Source organism: Coregonus clupeaformis, chromosome 7 (genome assembly GCF_020615455.1).
Source record: "Coregonus clupeaformis isolate EN_2021a chromosome 7, ASM2061545v1, whole genome shotgun sequence".
NCBI lineage: Eukaryota > Metazoa > Chordata > Actinopteri > Salmoniformes > Salmonidae > Coregonus > Coregonus clupeaformis.
The window spans coordinates 71,657,509-71,676,052 of NC_059198.1; the positions used below are offsets into that span (position 1 = coordinate 71,657,509).

At 48.5% G+C, this 18,544-nt stretch overlaps 1 protein-coding gene across 1 annotated transcript in view; it reads right to left on the reverse strand.

Annotated features, from left to right (window-relative positions):
• The window catches only part of gfod1 (glucose-fructose oxidoreductase domain containing 1), a 37,128-nt gene extending 27,508 nt beyond the window's left edge, over positions 1-9,620 (reverse strand). Inside the window, exon 1 of the mRNA XM_041879801.1 lies at positions 8,856-9,620. Within this exon, the coding sequence (XP_041735735.1) occupies positions 8,856-9,108 (253 nt within the window). The 5' untranslated portion in view covers positions 9,109-9,620. The remainder of the gene's footprint in view (positions 1-8,855) is intronic.
• Positions 9,621-18,544: the final 8,924 nt, after the last annotated feature.

Consider the following 18,544-nt stretch of genomic DNA (forward strand, 5'->3'; position numbering starts at 1 on the left):
CTGATATACCACGGCTTTCAGCCAATCAGCATTCCGGGCTTGACCACCCAGTTTATAAATAGAAATTTACTTTATAGGTCATTAACCAATCACAGCCCTCCTTTAGGATTGCACATTCAGCAAATCACCAGCAGAGGGAGTTCCATTTGAAACCATTTTCCCATTAAATTGATTAGATTTAGCAGAGAGCCCACTCTGGAAATGTAATTTACTTGTAGAGTATATTGTTCAAAAGAATGTCTTAAAATGACAAAAACTAACAGTACCTTTGAGATATTAACATTTTTATGTTGAATACAATCGGAGATACCCAAAATATTTTTGGCCTATGCAGGCATGGAATCGCCGTTATGTGAGGATTCCACCTTGGTAATGATAATATCAGGAATAAAAAAAGAGAGATCCCTATCAACAATAAATCACTTTTCAATAGCTTATAACAATAGGTTCTGTGTCTATGAGTGTGTGCAGAAAAATGATATCCTCCCTGATTTCTTACTGACTGGTACAGTAGCTGCAAGTCTGTACTTTGTGTAGACAAGATTAGCCCTGTTTAACCTCACCTAGAAGGAGTGGTTTAGGGCAAATGCCTACGCTTCACTTCTGGTCAAGGAACATCAATCAAGATGCCCCCACAACAGTCAGCAGATACAGTATTTGGCAACAAGGCAATGCTGCAGAACATCTTTAGATGGATATTTGGATGACGGGCACAACTTCTGGCAATTTGAGCAGCGTGTCACAACATGAATAGAACTAATGAGTGGCAGCAGCAAAATAAGTCATTATGCATCTAGGCATCACTGCGTTTGTGGGATGCATGGCCAAATGTAGCCATTGAGGCATTTTCAAAAACATGAACAACAAGTGGAGGCACAAAGCAGCGAAAGAACAGACCCTCATTTCATAGAGATGGACGGGCTTCGATGAGTAAACTCTTCCCCCAATTGAGTAATGCTCACTTTTCAGCACCGGGAGAAGGTATGCTGAAAGAGCTCCTGTTCTGCAATTCAGTTAGCAAACAAAGGCAATTTCACAGGACCTTAAGACCAGGGCCCTTTCTCTCTTTCTCTCACTCTCTCTCTGCAGCTTCTATTAGCATGTAAATGGACATCCAACAGGAGTGAACATGAAGGGGTGGGAAACTCCCAACGAACAAGTGGTGACATTGAGGAAAAGCATGGGAATGGAACTGTCATTCGGTCTCCTATACGTCCGGCTAGCACTGAGCCAAAAAAGCTAATGAACACACAACACAGCTTGAGTCTTCACAATAGGGACCTAGAACAGAGGGGCATGGAAGGAAGTCGAAGACCAATAGTTCATCTAGACCACAATGTTCTGGCTGCCCTGAAGGCTTGTCACACCCGTTTTACATTTTGGACATCATCATTCTCTCAGAGGAAGATATCATGTGGAGGGCTGCTCTAGTACAGTCACATAACCAAGCTCCCTAGAAAGACCTCCTTCAGACTTATCCACAGCATGATAGGTAAGTGGAGTATATCCACCAGACTAGGATGAGCAATTGCACGGCTTTTAGCCTGAAAGAGGCCGACAGAAAGTGTCACGGAGGTCTGCTGGTTGCAGCTGGCGTAACCCACACGCACGTGAGGTAACTGCAAGGTACATGATGATATCCATTCCAGGCAGAGTTGGTAGGTACCAGATGTATGGGAAGTGTAGTTGTCAATGGTTTTAGCGGAGCTGTGGGTCTCCTTGCCCTCCCGCAGTCAAATCGAATGCTCTGCACCGTAAATGAGATGTGGAGGAGACTATAAGTCTGTCAACCACCTCCTCCCTCCCAGGCCCAACTAGTTCACCTCACCCATCACGTCTCCATGGGGTTTCTGTTCCTCTGACACTACTTCATAGTGGGAGTGAGCAGTCTAAACTGACCAGAGACACTTAGAAATAGACGGACAGGTTGACATGCCATAGAGAGGAGACAGATAGGCCAAAGGATTAACAGGTGATACTTTGGTCAACGTACTGATAAGATGTCATTTGTAGGCTAATTCTTGTACCAAGTCAACACTGTGGTTTCACTACTTGGCTTTGTGTTCTTTGTGTTCATTCATGAATTGCACAGAAAGGCTCAAGGCTCTCAGATACCTGTGTCACACGCACTCTACACTAGATTAATGTGCTAGAAGGGGAGTGTGCATCAAAACAGGTTTAAATATCTTCCCGCCTATATTTTCTACCCGCCTACAAAACAAATCTGCAAAAGGGAGGGAAAGTGCACCTGCACCTCTTCCTCAAATTACATTTGCTTCCAGTCTCCGATTGCTTCTAGCATCTGTCCTACATTCACACAATCTGATCTTATCCTCTATCTCCTCCCTAGAAAGCACAGCAGCAAATTGAAATTCTTTGGGCTTGAGTGCAGCAGAAATGCTAATCAATTTGGGTAAAACTTGAGTGAGCAAGGAAGTTCTAATCCTTAACGGCCAATAAATTCTAGATGCTAACGCTAGTCCTTTAAACGCAGACTGGAAGATGAGCTACTAATCCCAACCAGCGCATTTGCACGCCAGAGCGCCAATTCCCTGAGAAATGTCTCAGACTCCCGACCTCAAATGCCTTAGGAATGCTATAGTATGAAGGAGGAAAGGAAAAAACAAAGAAGAAATCACTTTTGAAGAAGAGATGTGGCCTTGTTGGTTAGACCAGTTTGCTGTAATGTGACCAAATTGTTACACTGAAGGGTAAAACCGCATAACAATACCGGTTGCTCTGGGAAACATCACTTGGCTCATGCCAGTGTTTTACCCTGGTCCCCTTAGTTTGGTTCAATGTCCATCGTCAGGCCGGCCCCATCTATGGTTTGGGTTAGACAGAGTCAGTAAATGCCTTCCAAGTGCAAATTCCAGTTCTCCGACAGTCTGATTAGGGCTTATCGACACGACGCACGAGGTAAACAAGCCGGTGTGAGAGCGATAAGCATTGCCCTGTCACACACCCTGTAAAGGGGAAGTAGCTTTACATTCAACGGCCACTATTCCATGCCAGCATGGTTGGTGGCCACAGAACTTTCCAGAGCCATCATGGGCCACTGTCACAGGACCTGTATCTTGACCCTCCTCCTCTTCATGTCAGAGAGAGAGAGACAGAGTTCCAGCAAGAATGTTTGACACAATGAGACATGGAGGAAACTGGTCAAGGAGGGGCCTGGCTACAGCGTTCCAGGTTGACATCATAGCATAAACTATGTAGCCAGTTACAACATTTTCCTACAGGGCTGCATCCGAACTTGAGAAACAAGAATGTAAAGTAACTCAAAATGTCTGTACCTGTTCAGGTGGGGAGGGAACACGAGGACAGTCACCACAGCTATAAATGGAACAAAATCCTAGGTGGTGTGCGTGCAGACTTTCTATTAATTCACATTAGCCCAGTCATGGAGTAAACAGAGGCTTACCTTGCTCTCATCAATAATCTGCTAGCACTGTCACTACATTTACCCAAACCAACAGAACTGGGGTGGGAAATGGAATAGGGGCTATACGAAAGAATGTCAAAACAGAAGCTAGAGGACATGTTTACATGTGAGCGGTCACAGTTGGTTGCAACTTTATTTACACACGCCAGAATAAAGTTCAAGTTATGACAGACCATGCATATCGACACACCTTTAACAAATTAGTACAATCAATTCACTCCAAAAGTTACAATGAGGACACATTGATGACTCAGCTGCGTAGTGACTGTTGATATCTTCAGGCTCTGGTTATACTTGTCTAACGTGGCCAGCATGACAACTTAAGGTACCACCAAAAGGGTAGGGAACGCCTACTCTGTGAAGTGCGCGTGTGCAATAACTAAATTGGCCCTTGCACTCCTTCTAAACAACACACTTTGGCAAAGGGTAAAGTCTATAAAACTTAGTCCACTTTGTTCGTAACAGATCCTAGTTTTGGGAACAGAAAACTGTATTGAGATCAAATGTTTCATCAATAAGAAAATGTGCAGAATGTAGGCCAAAATCCATCTCGCTCCATCTTCTCCCACTGCCGGCCACTGGGCCTCCTCTCATCACCATATTTGGTGGTGTGGAAATGCCAACCGGATGCTTCAGATTTATACATCCGGTGAAACATCTGTCTCATTGTTCCATCTGTGTTACTAAGGTCAATGTACCTTAACGACCCCAAGCATTTTCTACCCAAGAGACGCCACCATCCAGTTCTACCACTGCTGTATACTTGAGGCTGCCATCTGGTGCTCCTGTCAGCTGCTGCTGCTGCTTTGGCAACAGTGCAAAGAAAGGTAAATGACAAGTAAAATGTAATCTTCACACATCAACGATAACCAAACACATTTCACATTGCTCTTATACCTGTGTAGTAGCTTACACTGCAGTGGAGGCTCCTCAGAGGACAGAGGAGGAAGGGGTGGACCATCCTCCTCAGTGAATTTCATACAAATAAAAAGTGAAACATTTAAAAAAGCTATCATTTTAAGATAAAACTATACAAAATATATTCACGTCACCAAATAAATGATTAAAACATACTGTTCTGCAATGAAGGTCTACAGAAACCTCAACAGCACTCTGTAGGGTAGCACCATGGTGTAGCCGAAGGACAGCTAGTTTCCGTCCTCCTCTGGGTACATTGATACTCCTCTGGGTACAAGGCTCATGGTTCTCACCCCCTTCCATAGACTTACACAGTAATTAACTTCCGGAGGACGTCCTCCAACCTATCAGAGCTCTTGTAGCATGAACTGACATTTTGTCCACCCAATCAAAGGACCAGAGAATGAATCTAGTACTGAAGGCATTAGCTACAACTAGCTATCTGTGCAGTGCATAAAATGTGGTAAGTAGTTGACTCAAAGAGAGAGAAAGACAATAGTTAAACAGTTTTGAACAAATACATTTCTTCAAAAATGAAGGAGAAGCAAGAGAGAGAGCTAGCTATATTTCATGGTATTTTATTCACTTTCACTCACTTAGCTAGCGTAGCTAGCTAGAGTCGTGGTCAAAAGTTTTGAGAATGACACAAATACTCAGTTTTGATAATAGCAATTTGCATATACTCCAGAATGTCATGAAGAGTGATCAGATGAATTGCAATTAATTGCAAAGTCCCTATTTGCCATGAAAATGAACTTAATCCCAAAAAAACATTTCCACTGCATTTCAGCCCTGCCACATAAGGACCAGCTGCCATCATGTCAGTGATTCTCTCGTTAACACAGGTGAGAGTGTTGACGAGGACAAGGCTGGAGATCACTCTGTCATGCTGACTGAGTTAGAATAACAGAAAGGAGGGTGGTGCTTGAAATCATTGTTCTTCCTCTGGTAACCATGGATACCTGCAAGGAAACACGTGCCGTCATCATTGCTTTGCACAAAAAGGGCTTCACAGGCAAGGATATTGCTGCTAGTAAGATTGCACCTAAATCAACCATTTATCGGATCATCAAGAACTTCAAGGAGAGAAGTTCAATTGTTGTGAAGGTGTCAGGGCGCCCAAGAAAGTCCAGCAAGCGCCAGGACCGTCTCCTAAAGTTGATTCAGCTGCGGGATCGGGGCACCACCAGTGCAGAGCTTGCTCAGGAATGGCAGCAGGCAGGTGTGAGTGCATCTGCACGCACAGTGAGGCGAAGACTTTTGGTGGATGGCCTGGTGTCAAGAAGGGCAGCAAAGAAGCCACTTCTCTCCAGGAAAAACATCAGGGACAGACTGATATTCTGCAAAAGGTACAGGGATTGGACTGCTGACGACTGGGGTAAAGTCATTTTCTCTGATGAATCCCCTTTCCGATTGTTTGGGGCATCCGGAAAACACCTTGTCCGTAGAAGACAAGGTGAGCGCTACCATCAGTCCTGTGTCATGCCAACAGTAAAGCATCCTGAGACCATTCATGTGTGGGGTTGCTTCTCAGCCAAGGGAGTGGGCTCACTCACAATTTTGCCTAAGAACACAGCCATGAATAAAGAATGGTACCAACACATCCTCCGAGAGCAACTTCTCCCAACCATCCAAGAACAGTTTGGTGATGACCAATGCCTTTTCCAGCATGATGGAGCACCTTGCCATAAGGCAAAAGTGATAACTAAGTGGCTCAGGGAAGAAAACATCGAAATGTTGGGTCCATGGCCAGGAAACTACCCAGACCTTAATCTCATTGAGAACTTGTGGTCAACCCTCAAGAGGCAGGTGGACAAACAAAAACCCAAAATTTCTGACAAACTCCAAGCATTGATTATGCAAGAATGGGCTGCCATCAGTCAGGATGTGGCCCAGAAGTTAATTGACAGCATGCCAGGGTGGATTGCAGAGGTCTTGAAAAAGAAGGGTCAACACTGCAAATATTGACTCTTTGCATAAATGTAATGTAATTGTCCATAAAAGACTTTGACACCTATGAAATGCTTGTAATTATACTTCAGTATACCATAGTAACATCTGACAAAAATATCTCATAACACTGAAGCAGCGAACTTTGTGAAGACCAATACTTGTGTCATTCTCAAAACCTTTGACCACGACTGTAGTTTAGCCTCCTCAAACAGAGAGGGGTGCTATGTTAGCTACAAAGAGCAAAGTGATCATGCTGTTTGTATGTGGCTCCTATGAAAGTGAACTGCGTGTGATCAGGGGTTTATTCATTCCACCGATTCTGTTGAAAAACGTTTCTTAAATGGAAGCAAACGTAACAAAACGTGGATAAACACACCTGAATTTGTCCAATAGAAACTCTCGTTTGCAACTGTTGGACTAATGATTACACTCAAGATCAGCTAGATGCAGGCAAGAGTGTGCAAGGCGGTATTGAATGTGTCACTGTCTGTCATCTTGATTACAAAAAAGTATATTGACCTGTGCACCTACGTTGTAAACTTTCATTCAAAGGCTTGGTTGTAGCAACCTCATGATGGGTATAGTAGCCTAAACCTATTGATGTTACATTGACCTGGGTGAATCGAATATGAATGACATTCACCCAATATGCTGTAATAGAAATAAGGCCATGCTCATAAAAAAAACCTCCCTCATCTTAAAATGGCACCAAACGCCACTGTTACACTGTAATTACTACTAGTTTTAGTGTAAGCAAGAGTACTCTGCTCAACTCCCCCTTAAAGTCCGTAATTTCCTCTGACCCATATGCTAGCTACAGATGTTGGATTTTAATTTGAGCCAGTTTGCTATAGCAGGAAAAGAATCCTGCAGCAACAGGAAATGTGAATCATTATGTGGATTATAATGATTGATACATTTTATATTAGGGCAAATTTGTGATTTGTTTTGCCCTCTGCTGGCTCAATAGTGTGCAACAGCAGGCCGCAATTCAGGGTATTCCTGCATGTGGGCACCTGCAGGAACACCCCCCCACGAGTATCCCATTGGTTCCTTCATGACCGTTCGTCAAATTTCTGCCCTGCTAGAGCTGCCCCGGTCAACTGTAAATGCTGTTATTGTGAAGTGGAAACTCTAGGAGCAACAACAGCTCAGCCACGAAGTGGTAGGCCACACAAACTCACAGAACGGGACAACCGAGTGCTGAAGCGCGTAGCGCGTAAGAATCGTCTGTCCTCGGTTGCAACACTCACTACCAAGTTCCAAACTGCCTCTGGAAGAAACGTCAGCCCAAAAACTGTTCGTCTGGAGCTTCATGAAAGGAGTTTCCATGGCCAAGCAGCCACCGCCGCCGCCATTGGACTCTGGAGCAGTGGAAACGTGTTCTCTGGAGTGATGAATCACGCTTCACCATAGTGGCATAGTGCCAACTGTAAAAAGTTTGGTGGAGAAGGAATAATGGTCTGGGGCTGTTTTCCATGGTTTGGGCTAGGCCCCTTAGTTCCAGTGAAGGGAAATCTTAACACTACAGCATACAACAATATTCTAGACGATTATGTGCTTCCAACTTTGTGGTAACAGTTTGGGGAAGGTCCTTTCCTGTTTCAGCATGACAATGCACCCGTACACAAAACGAGGTCCATACAGAAATGGTTTGTCGAGATCGGTGTGGAAGAACTTGACTGGCACAGAGCCCTGACCTCAACTCCATCGAACACCTTTGGGATGAATTGGAAGGCCGACTGCGAGCCAGGCCTAATTGCCCAACATCAGTGCACGACCTCACTAATGCTCGTGGCTGAATGGAAGCAAGTCCCCGCAGCAATGTTCCGACATCTAGTGGAAAGCCTTCCCAGAAGAGTGGAGGCTGTTATAGCAGCAAAGGGGGGACTAACTCCATATTAATGCCCATGATTTTGGAATGAGATGTTTGAAAAGCAGGTGTCCATATACTTTTGGTCATGTAGTGTAGCTTAAAAAAATTGACAAGAATAAAGAGGGGTTCCTGCATATGCAGGAATGCCCACATGCAGGAACACACATAATTGCGGGCTGCAGTTGCACCCTTCTCAAATAGTCAGCCAGTCATTGCTGTCATAATTATGTAATAACTGTAGACTCAATTGCAAAAGTTCCTGCTCTACCAAATGTCAACTGGTTCATGTTGAAGAAGATGTAATTAAGATAGCACGGACATTGTGTCCCAATGCTAGGATGGAGTAGTATTTTACTCAAAATACCCTGGCCTATTTGTAAGCGATTTTAAAGTGATTTTTCATTAGTGACATGTCTATAGGCTGCTCATTTTCATTCATTTAGATTACAGCTGATTGGGAGAGACTGCCACAGCTGTCGGCAACATCAGATACACTTCTCTGCAAATAGCATACCCTACTCGACGTCTGTTCATTGAGAATAATAAATGTCAATGTTGTAAAAAGCTGTATAACTGTCCTTGTGAAATAAATGGCGAATACTTCAAACGCAATATATAGGTTATCGCACCAAGGAAGCGCATGTCACAGCATCCCCGACTCACCTAATGTTTTGACAGCAATCTGCCGCGTCAAAGGTGGAGGCAGGTTGATGCACACCAAATCCACATCCTGATGCAGCAAAACGTCGTCGATTCTATTGGTATAAAACGGTACGTTCATTTCCTTGGCCAGCTCCTCTGCTTCCTCCTGAGTCCGTCCCCATAGAGCCTTGACAGCGAATCCTTCGTTCTTCAGAAGAGGGATAATCACCCGCGCGGTCAAGCTGGTGCCAAACACGCCGACCCCGGGAAGCATGGCTCGAGTGCCCGGTATTCACGACCAGCTTCACAGCATAGCAACGCGGCAGACGCCGGGAGAAACGCAATTTTTAACATCAGATTGGCCATCCACCCGCGCAAATCGACAGGGCACCTCGCATTTTAACATCCGTTTTGCTCGATTTGTCATAGATATTGTCCTATCCGCCGTTATTACAACACTTAAACGAAAATCCGCGTATTGTAGATATACACATTCAAATGCACCACTCTGAATTATCCGCGTCCGGCTAATAACGCGCCCCGCACTCGCCGATGAAGGGCATGTCACCTTCTGTCTTTCCTGCAACGCCCGCTGTACAGATAAAGAAACCAAGAAAATAATTCAGAATTTCCTGTTAGCATCGTAGGGGTGTGAAAAAGCATTCCAGTCGCCTTCAATAGGCCTGGGAGGATCACTGTATTTAAACACATCCAACCCCGATGATCCAGCGGTATTATGCCGCTTTTATTGACGTTGCAACCCAGTTCTGCATGGACTGTGCTGGATACGTCAGGCTCCGGAGAGTGATCCCCTCCCCGTTTTAACCCTCTCGCTCCTGGCATGAAGCTGTTGGAGTTTGACGCCCACCATAGTCTCAGCAGGTGCAACGAAGGAGTATAGTTTAAAGACCAGGGCCCGGTTTCCCAAAAGCATCTTAAGGCTAAATTCGTTCAATCTCCGAGCTGTTAACGAAAACCATCGTTATTAACGTTGCACTTGAAAATGGTAGTAATCTAACGCCTGCCTCAGACCACTCGTAGAACAGCTAAATGCGTCGTTCGATGGTTTTTTGTCCTCCCGCGTCAATTTATACTCAGAAGATCTCCGCTAAACTCACATGGTTTATCCGTCTCTCTGTGACCGCCGATAACTTCAGAACAAAGTTGCCTACAACAAATACAATGTTACCAATGTCTTTGCAATTGACACAAACAAGTGACGTATGAAAATATGCTACAAATGAAAACCGAGATGACTGCATTCATTTACATTACATTTACGTCATTTAGCAGACGCTCTTATCCAGAGCGACTTACAAATAGGTGCATTCACCCTATAGCCAGTGGGATAACCACTTTACAAATATATATATATATATATATATATATATGTTTTTTTTTATTATATTTTTTTGGGGGGGTAGAAGGATTACTTTATCCTATCCCAGGTATTCCTTAAAGAGGTGGGGTTTCAAATGTCTCCGGAAGGTGGTGAGTGACTCCGCTGTCCTGGCGTCGTGAGGGAGCTTGTTCCACCATTGGGGTGCCAGAGCAGCGAACAGTTTTGACTGGGCTGAGCGGGAACTATGCTTCCGCAGAGGAAGGGAGCCAGCAGGCCAGAGGTGGATGAACGCAATGCCCTCGTTTGGGTGTAGGGACTGATCAGAGCCTGAAGGTACGGAGGTGCCGTTCCCCTCACAGCTCCATAGGCAAGCACCATGGTCTTGTAACAGATGCGAGCTTCAACTGGAAGCCAGTGGAGTGTGCGGAGGAGCGGGGTGACGTGAGAGAACTTGGGAAGGTTGAACACCAGACGGGCTGCGTTATTCTGGATGAGTTGTAGGGGTTTAATGGCACAGGCAGGGAGCCCAGCCAACAGCGAGTTGCAGTAATCCAGACGGGAGATGACAAGTGCCTGGATTAGGACCTGTGCCGCTTCCTGTGTAAGGCAGGGTCGTACTCTCCGAATGTTGTAGAGCATGAACCTACAGGATCGGGTCACCGCCTTGATGTTAGCAGAGAACGACAGGGTGTTGTCCAGGGTCACGCCAAGGCTCTTCGCACTCTGGGAGGAGGACACAACGGAGTTGTCAACCGTGATGGCGAGATCATGGAACGGGCAGTCCTTCCCCGGGAGGAAGAGCAGCTCCGTCTTGCCAAGGTTCAGCTTGAGGTGGTGATCCGTCATCCATACTGATATGTCTGCCAGACATGCAGAGATGCGATTCGCCACCTGGTTATCAGAAGGGGGAAAGGAGAAGATTAGTTGTGTATCGTCAGCGTAGCAATGATAGGAGAGGCCATGTGAGGATATGACAGAGCCAAGTGACTTGGTGTATAGGGGAGAAAAGGAGAGGGCCTAGAACTGAGCCCTGGGGACACCAGTGGTGAGAGCACGTGGTGCGGAGACAGCTTCTCGCCACGCCACTTGGTAGGAGCGACCGGTCAGGTAGGACGCAATCCAGGAGTGAGCCGCGCCGGAGATGCCCAGCTCGGAGAGGGTGGAGAGGAGGATCTGATGGTTCACAGTATCAAAGGCAGCAGACAGGTCTAGAAGGACAAGAGCAGAGGAGAGAGAGTTAGCTTTAGCAGTGCGGAGAGCCTCCGTGACACAGAGAAGAGCAGTCTCAGTTGAATGACCAGTCCTGAAACCTGACTGGTTTGGATCAAGGTCATTCTGAGAGAGATAGCAAGAGAGTTGGCTAAAGACGGCACGCTCAATAGTTTTGGAAAGAAAAGAAAGAAGGGATACTGGTCTGTAGTTGTTGACATCAGTGGGATCGAGTGTTGGTTTTTTGAGAAGGGGAGCAACTCTCGCTCTCTTGAAGACGGAAGGGACATAGCCAGCGGTCAAGGATGAGTTGATCAGCGAGGTGAGGTAGGGGAGAAGGTCACCGGAGATGGTCTGGAGAAGAGAGGAGGGGATGGGGTCAAGCGGGCAGGTTGTTGGGCGGCCTGCAGTCACTAGTCGCAAGATTTTATCTGGAGAGAGAGGGGAGAAAGAAGTCAAAGCATAGGGTAGGGCAGTGTGAGCAGGACCAGCAGTGTCATTAGACATAACAAACGAGGATCGGATGTCGTCAACCTTCTTTTCAAAGTGGTTGACGAAGTCATCCACAGAGAGGGAGGAGGGGGTGGGGGGGGAGGATTCAGCAGTGAGGAGAATGTGGCAAAGAGCTTCCTAGGGTTAGAGGCAGATGCTTGGAATTTAGAGTGGTAGAAAGTGGCCTTAGCAGCAGAAACAGATGAAGAAAATGTAGAGAGGGAGGAGTGAAAAGATGCCAGGTCGGCAGGGAGTTTAGTTTTCTTCCATTTCCGCTCAGCTGCCCGGAGCTCTGTTCTGTGAGCTCGCAATGAGTCATCAAGCCACGGAGCTGGAGGGGAGGACCGAGCCGGCCGGGAGGATAGGGGACACAGGGAGTCAAAGGATGCAGAAAGGGAGGAGAGGAGGGTTGAGGAGGCAGAATCAGGAGATTGGAGGGAGAAGGATTGAGCAGAGGGAAGAGATGATAGGATGGAAGAGGAGAGAGTAGTGGGAGAGAGAGAGCGAAGGTTGCGGCGGCGCGTTACCATCTGTGTAGGGGCAGAGTGAGTAGTGTTGGAGGAGAGCGAGAGAGAAAAGGATACAAAGTAGTGGTCGGAGACATGGAGGGAGTTGCAGTGAGATTAGTAGAAGAGCAACATCTAGTAAAGATGAAGTCAAGCGTATTGCCTGCCTTGTGAGTAGGGGGACGGTGAGAGGGGTGAGGTCAAAAGAGGAGAGGAGGAAAGAAGGAGGCAGAGAGAAATGAGTCAAATGTAGATGTAGGGAGGTTGAAATCCCCCAAAACTGTGAAGGGTGAGCCATCCTCAGGAAAGGAACTTATCAAGGCGTCAAGCTCATTGATGAACTCTCCAAGGGAACCTGGAGGGCAATAGTCACATACACATACAGTAGGCCTATTTCAATCATATTGAAATACATTTAATGTTGAATAAATTTAGTTTGATTTTTCTACTTGTAGGCTGTCTGTAATTTGTCTCTATATTTCATGATGTGTAGGCTAATGTGCGCAGCAGCAATGATGTGCCAGATCTGTGATTTTGTTCATTTTTATTGGGTAAGCATTAGAACAAGCCACCTCAATATTTGTAGCTGGTAATACAGTGCCTTCAGAAAGTATTCACACACACTTTTTGTCACTGGCCTACACACAATACCCCATAATGTCAACGTGTGTCAATTTGGCACCGATGTGGATGTGATGAGGAGTCAGGCGCAGGACACAGAGGTTTAGTCCAACAAACTTTACTATAGTAAAGTGAACAATAATCACTACACGACCTCGAAATACAGAGGCGAGAACAGTACGCAACATGCGTAAAACAAAACATGTAGAGCGCAAAACACGCAGCTCAAACGACACGCGGACAACAACACACAATATAACTAACACAAAACAGGGAACTTATAGGACACGTAATTAGGACACAAACAGACACAGGTGTACCAGACAGACCAAAGCAATCAACACACGAAACATACAACGGTGGCAGCTAGTATTCCGGGGACGGCGAACGCCGAAAGCCTGCCCGAACCAGGAGGAGGAGCAGCCTCGGCCGAAACCGTGACAGTACCCCCCTTGACGCTGCGGCTCCAGCCGTGCGCCGACCCCGGTCTCGGGGACGGCCAGGAGGAGCGCGGACCCGGGCGCGTGGGATGCCCACGGTGGAACTCTGTCAGGAGGGATGGGTCGAGATGTCCCTCCTAGGCACCCAGCACCGTTCCTCCGGACCGTACCCCTCCCACTCCACGAGATACTGGGAGACCACTCCTCCGGCGCCTCGAGTCCAATATAGTCCGGACCCTGTACGCCGGTGCCCCCTCGATGTCCAAAGGGGGGTGGAGGGGTCTCTCCTATCTCCTCCTCTTGGAGTGGACCAGCTACCACCGGCCTGAGAAGAGACACATGGAACGAGGGGTTAATATTTTTGTACTCAATAGGCAGTTGTAATCTGTAACACACCTCGTTCAATCTTCTCAGGACTTTGAAGGGCCTCACAAACCGCCGACCCAGCTTCCGGCAGGGCAGGCGGAGGGCAGGTTTCGAGTCGAGAGCCAGACTCGATCTCCCGGTGCGTACACGGCCCCTCACTGCGGTGGCGATCGGCGCTCGCCTTGTGTTGACGGATGGCACGCTGCAGATGGACATGGGCAGCGTCCCCGTCTCCTCCGAGCGCCGAATCCACTCGTCCACCGCAGGGGCCTCGGTCTGGCTCTCGTGCCACGGTGCCAGGACCGGCTGATACCCTAAAATACACTGGAAAGGTGTTAATCCGGTGGAGGAGTGGCGGAGAGAGTTCTGGGCCATCTCTGCCCAGGGGATATACCTCGACCACTCCTCCGGCCGGTCCCGGCAATAGGACCTCAAAACCTACCCACATCCTGGTTCACACGTTCAACCTGCCCATTGCTCTCTGGGTGGTACCCGAGGTAAGGCTAACTGAGACCCCCAGGCGTTCCATGAACGCCCCCAGACTCTGGAGGTGAACTGGGGACCTCGGTCGGGACACAATATCCTCGGGGACCCCATAGTGCCGGAACACGTGGGTAAAGAGGGCCTCGGCGGTCTGTAGGGCAGTAGGGAGACCCGGCAGTGGGAGGAGACGACAGGCCTTAGAAAACCGATCCACAACGACCAAAATGGTGGTATTACCCTGGGACGGGGGTAGATCGGTCACAAAATCCACCGAGAGGTGGGACCATGGTCGTTGTGGAACGGGCAGAGGATGTAACTTACCCCTGGGCAAATGTTTAGGTGCCTTACACTGGGCACACACCGAGCAGGAGGAGACATAAACCCTCACATCCCTGGCTAACGTTGGCCACCAGTATTTCACATTAAGGCAGTGCACCGTCCGACCAATACCAGGATGTCCAGAGGAGGGTGATGTATGAGCCCAAGAAATAAGCCGATCACGAACCTCGAGCGGAACGTACGTCCGCCCCACAGGACACTCGGGGGGAGTAGGGTCGGTACGCAGCGCCCGCTCGATTTCCGTATCGACCTCCCATACTACCGGAGCCACCAGACAAGACTCCGGCAGTATGGAAGTAGGCTCAATGGACCTCTCCTCCGTGTCATACTGCCGGGACAGGGCGTCTGCCTTACCGTTCTGGGACCCAGGGATGTATGTGATCTTAAAAACAAACCGGGTCAGGAACATGTTCCACCTAGCCTGACGAGGGTTCAATCTCCTAGCTGCCCGGATGTACTCCAGGTTACGGTGATCAGTCAGAATGAGGAAAGGGTGTTGAGCCCCCTCAAGCCAATGCCTCCACACCTTTAGGCCTGGACTACAGCTAACAGCTCCCTGTCCCCAACGTCATAATTGCGCTCCGCCGAGCTGAGCTTCTTAGAGTAGAACGCACAGGGGCGAGCTTAGGTGGCGTGCCGGACCGTTGTGACAGGACTGCCCCAATACCGGTCTCGGGACGCGTCCACCTCTACTTGGAAAGGCAAAGAGGGATCCGGATGCGCCAGCACCGGGGCCGAGACGAACAGGTTCTTCAGCTTGACAAATGCCCTGTCCGCCTCAGCTGACCACCGCAAGCGCATCGGACCCCCCTTTAGCAGGGCGTAATGGGAGCTGCAACCTGTCCAAAGCCCCGGATAAACCTCCGGTAGTAATTAGCAAAACCCAAGAACCGCTGCACCTCTTTTACGGTGGTTGGAGTTTGCCAATTCTGCACAGCCGCTACCCGATCTACCTCTATCTCCACGCCAGACGCGGACAACCGATAACCCAAAAAGGAGACGGACTCCTGGAAGAACAGGCATTTCTCTGCCTTGACATACAAGTCATGCTCCAACAGTCGTCTCAATACTCGGCGCACCTGGGCTACATGCTCGGCTCGTGTAGAAGAATACACTAGAATGTCGTCAATGTACACCACTACACCCTGCCCATGCATGTCCCGGAAAATCTCGTCAACAAAGGATTGGAAGACTGAAGGAGCATTCATTAACCCGTATGGCATGACGAGATACTCGTAATGACCCGAGGTGGTGCTAAATGCTGTTTTCCATTCATCCCCCCCCTAATGCGCACCAAATTATGCGCGCTCCTGAGATCCAACTTTGTGAAGAACCACGCTCGGCGTAATGACTCCGTCATCGTCGCAATCAGTGGAAGTGGGTAACTGTATTTTACTGTGATCTGATTGAGACTACGGTAATCAATACACGGGCGCAATCCCCGTCCTTCTTCTTCACAAAGAAGAAACTTCGAGGAGACCGGAGAAGTAGAGGACCGTATGTATCCCTGTGCCAAGGACTCGGCTATGTAAGTCTCCATAGCCGCAGTTTCCTCTTGAGACAGGGGATACACATGACTCCTGGGAAGAGCTGCTCCGGTCTGGAGATTTATCGCACAGTCCCCCTGTCTATGAGGAGGTAGCCGTGCTGCCTCGATTTGCTAAACGCTAGTGCTAAATCCTCATACTCGGGAGGAATGCGCAGTGCGGGCACTTGGTTCGGACTCTCTACCGAGGTCGCCCCTATGGAAACACCTAGACATCTCCCTACACACTGGGCAGACCACTCCATAAGAGCCCTCTGTTGCCACGCTATGGTAGGATCGTGGGTGCTTAACCAGGGAAGCCCCAACACCACTGGGTACGCAGGAGAGTCAATCAGATAGAACTGAATGATTTCCTCATGACCCCCCTGCGTCGTCATCGTCAGCGGTGCTGTGACATCCCTGATCAGACCCGACCCCAACGGCCGGCTGTCTAATGCGTGGACAGGGAATGGAACTTCTACCGGCCGAAGGGGAATTCCTAACCTAGCACAAAATGCCCGATCAATAAAGTTCCCAGCTGCGCCTGAATCTACTAGCGCCTTATGCTGGGAATGAGGTGCCACCTGTGGAAAACGCACAGGAATACTCATGTGACCAACAGAGAGCTCTGGGTAAGTGGGGCGCCTACTCACCTGAAATGACTCCCCAGTGCGTGACCTGTTGTCCCCTCTCTCAGAAGACCCTCCCCAGCACCTGGCCGCGGTGTGTCCTCCACGGCCACAGTTGGTGCAGGGGGTGGCCCCCCTCAGGTTCTCCCTCCTCCTCTCTCTAGCGCCAGCACCCCCGAGCTCCATAGGAATTGGCTCGGAGGTGCTGGAGGATGGAATGGACGACCCCCACTCGGGACGTCCGCGGGTGGCCAGCAGGGTGTCAAGCCGGATGGAGATGTCCACCAGCTGGTCGAAGCATAGGTTGGTGTCCCTGCAGGCCAGCTCACGACGAACGTCCTCTCGCAGGCTACACCGGTACTGGTCGATGAGGGCCCTCTCATTCCATCCTGCATCCGCAGCTAACGTCCGGAACTCCAGTGCGAACTCCTGTGCGCTCCTCTTCTCCTGTCGGAGGTAGAACAGACGCTCCCCCGCCGCTTTCCCTTCAGGTGGGTGATCGAAGACTGCCCGGAAGCGGCGGGAGAACTCAGCGTAGGTGATGGTAGCTGCGTCTATTCTCCTCCATTCGGCGTTGGCCCACTCCAACGCCTTTCCGGATAGACAGGAGATGAGGGCGGAGACGCTCTCGTATCCCGAGGGCGCTGGGTGTATAGTAGCCAGGTATAGTTCTACCTGCAGGAGGAACCCCTGACACCCGGCTGCAGAACCGTCATATGCCCTCGGGAGCGAGAGCCGAATACCACTGGGTTCCGGCGCTGAGAGAGGAGGACTGACCGGTGGTGATGGGATGGTGTATGAGGACGTGGGCACCTCTCCATTAGCCAACCGGTGCAGAGTGTTGGACACCTCGCCCAGAACGGCCTCCAGTTGCCGGATCATGGAGTCCTGCTGACTGAGCCGTTCTTCTAGCGACCAGGTTGTCGTCGCTGATCCTGCTGACTCCATAGATGGTGTGTTGTTCTGTCAATTTGGCACCGATGTGGATGTGATGAGGAGTCAGGCGCAGGACACAGAGGTTTAGTCCAACAAACTTTACTATAGTAAAGTGAACAATAATCACTACACGACCTCGAAATACAGAGGCGAGAACAGTACGCAACATGCGTAAAACAAAACATGTAGAGCGCAAAACACGCAGCTCAAACGACACGCGGACAACAACACACAATATAACTAACACAAAACAGGGAACTTATAGGACACGTAATTAGGACACAAACAGACACAGGTGTACCAGACAGACCAAAGCAATCAACACACGAAACATACAACGGTGGCAGCTAGTATTCCGGGGACGGCGAACGCCGAAGCCTGCCCGAACCAGGAGGAGGAGCAGCCTCGGCCGAAACCGTGACAACGTGGAATTATGTTTGTCGAAATGTTTACAAATTAATTAAAAATGAAAAGCTGAAATGTCTTGAGTCAATAAGTAGTCAACCCTTTTGTTAAGTCACATAAAATATTGCTTGGACTCACTCCATGTGCAGTAATAGTGTTTAACATTCCTTTTTTAAATGACTGCCTCATCTCTGTACCCCACACATACATTATCTGTAAGATCCCTGAGTCGCACAGTGAATTTTAAACACAGATTCAACCACAAAGACCAGGGAGGTTTTACAATGCCTTGCAAAGAAAAGCACCTATTGGTAGTAAATAAATAAATAAAAAGCAGACATTGAATATGCCTTTGAGCATGGTGAAGTTATTCATTACACTTTGGATGGTGCATTAATACACCCAGTCACTACAAAG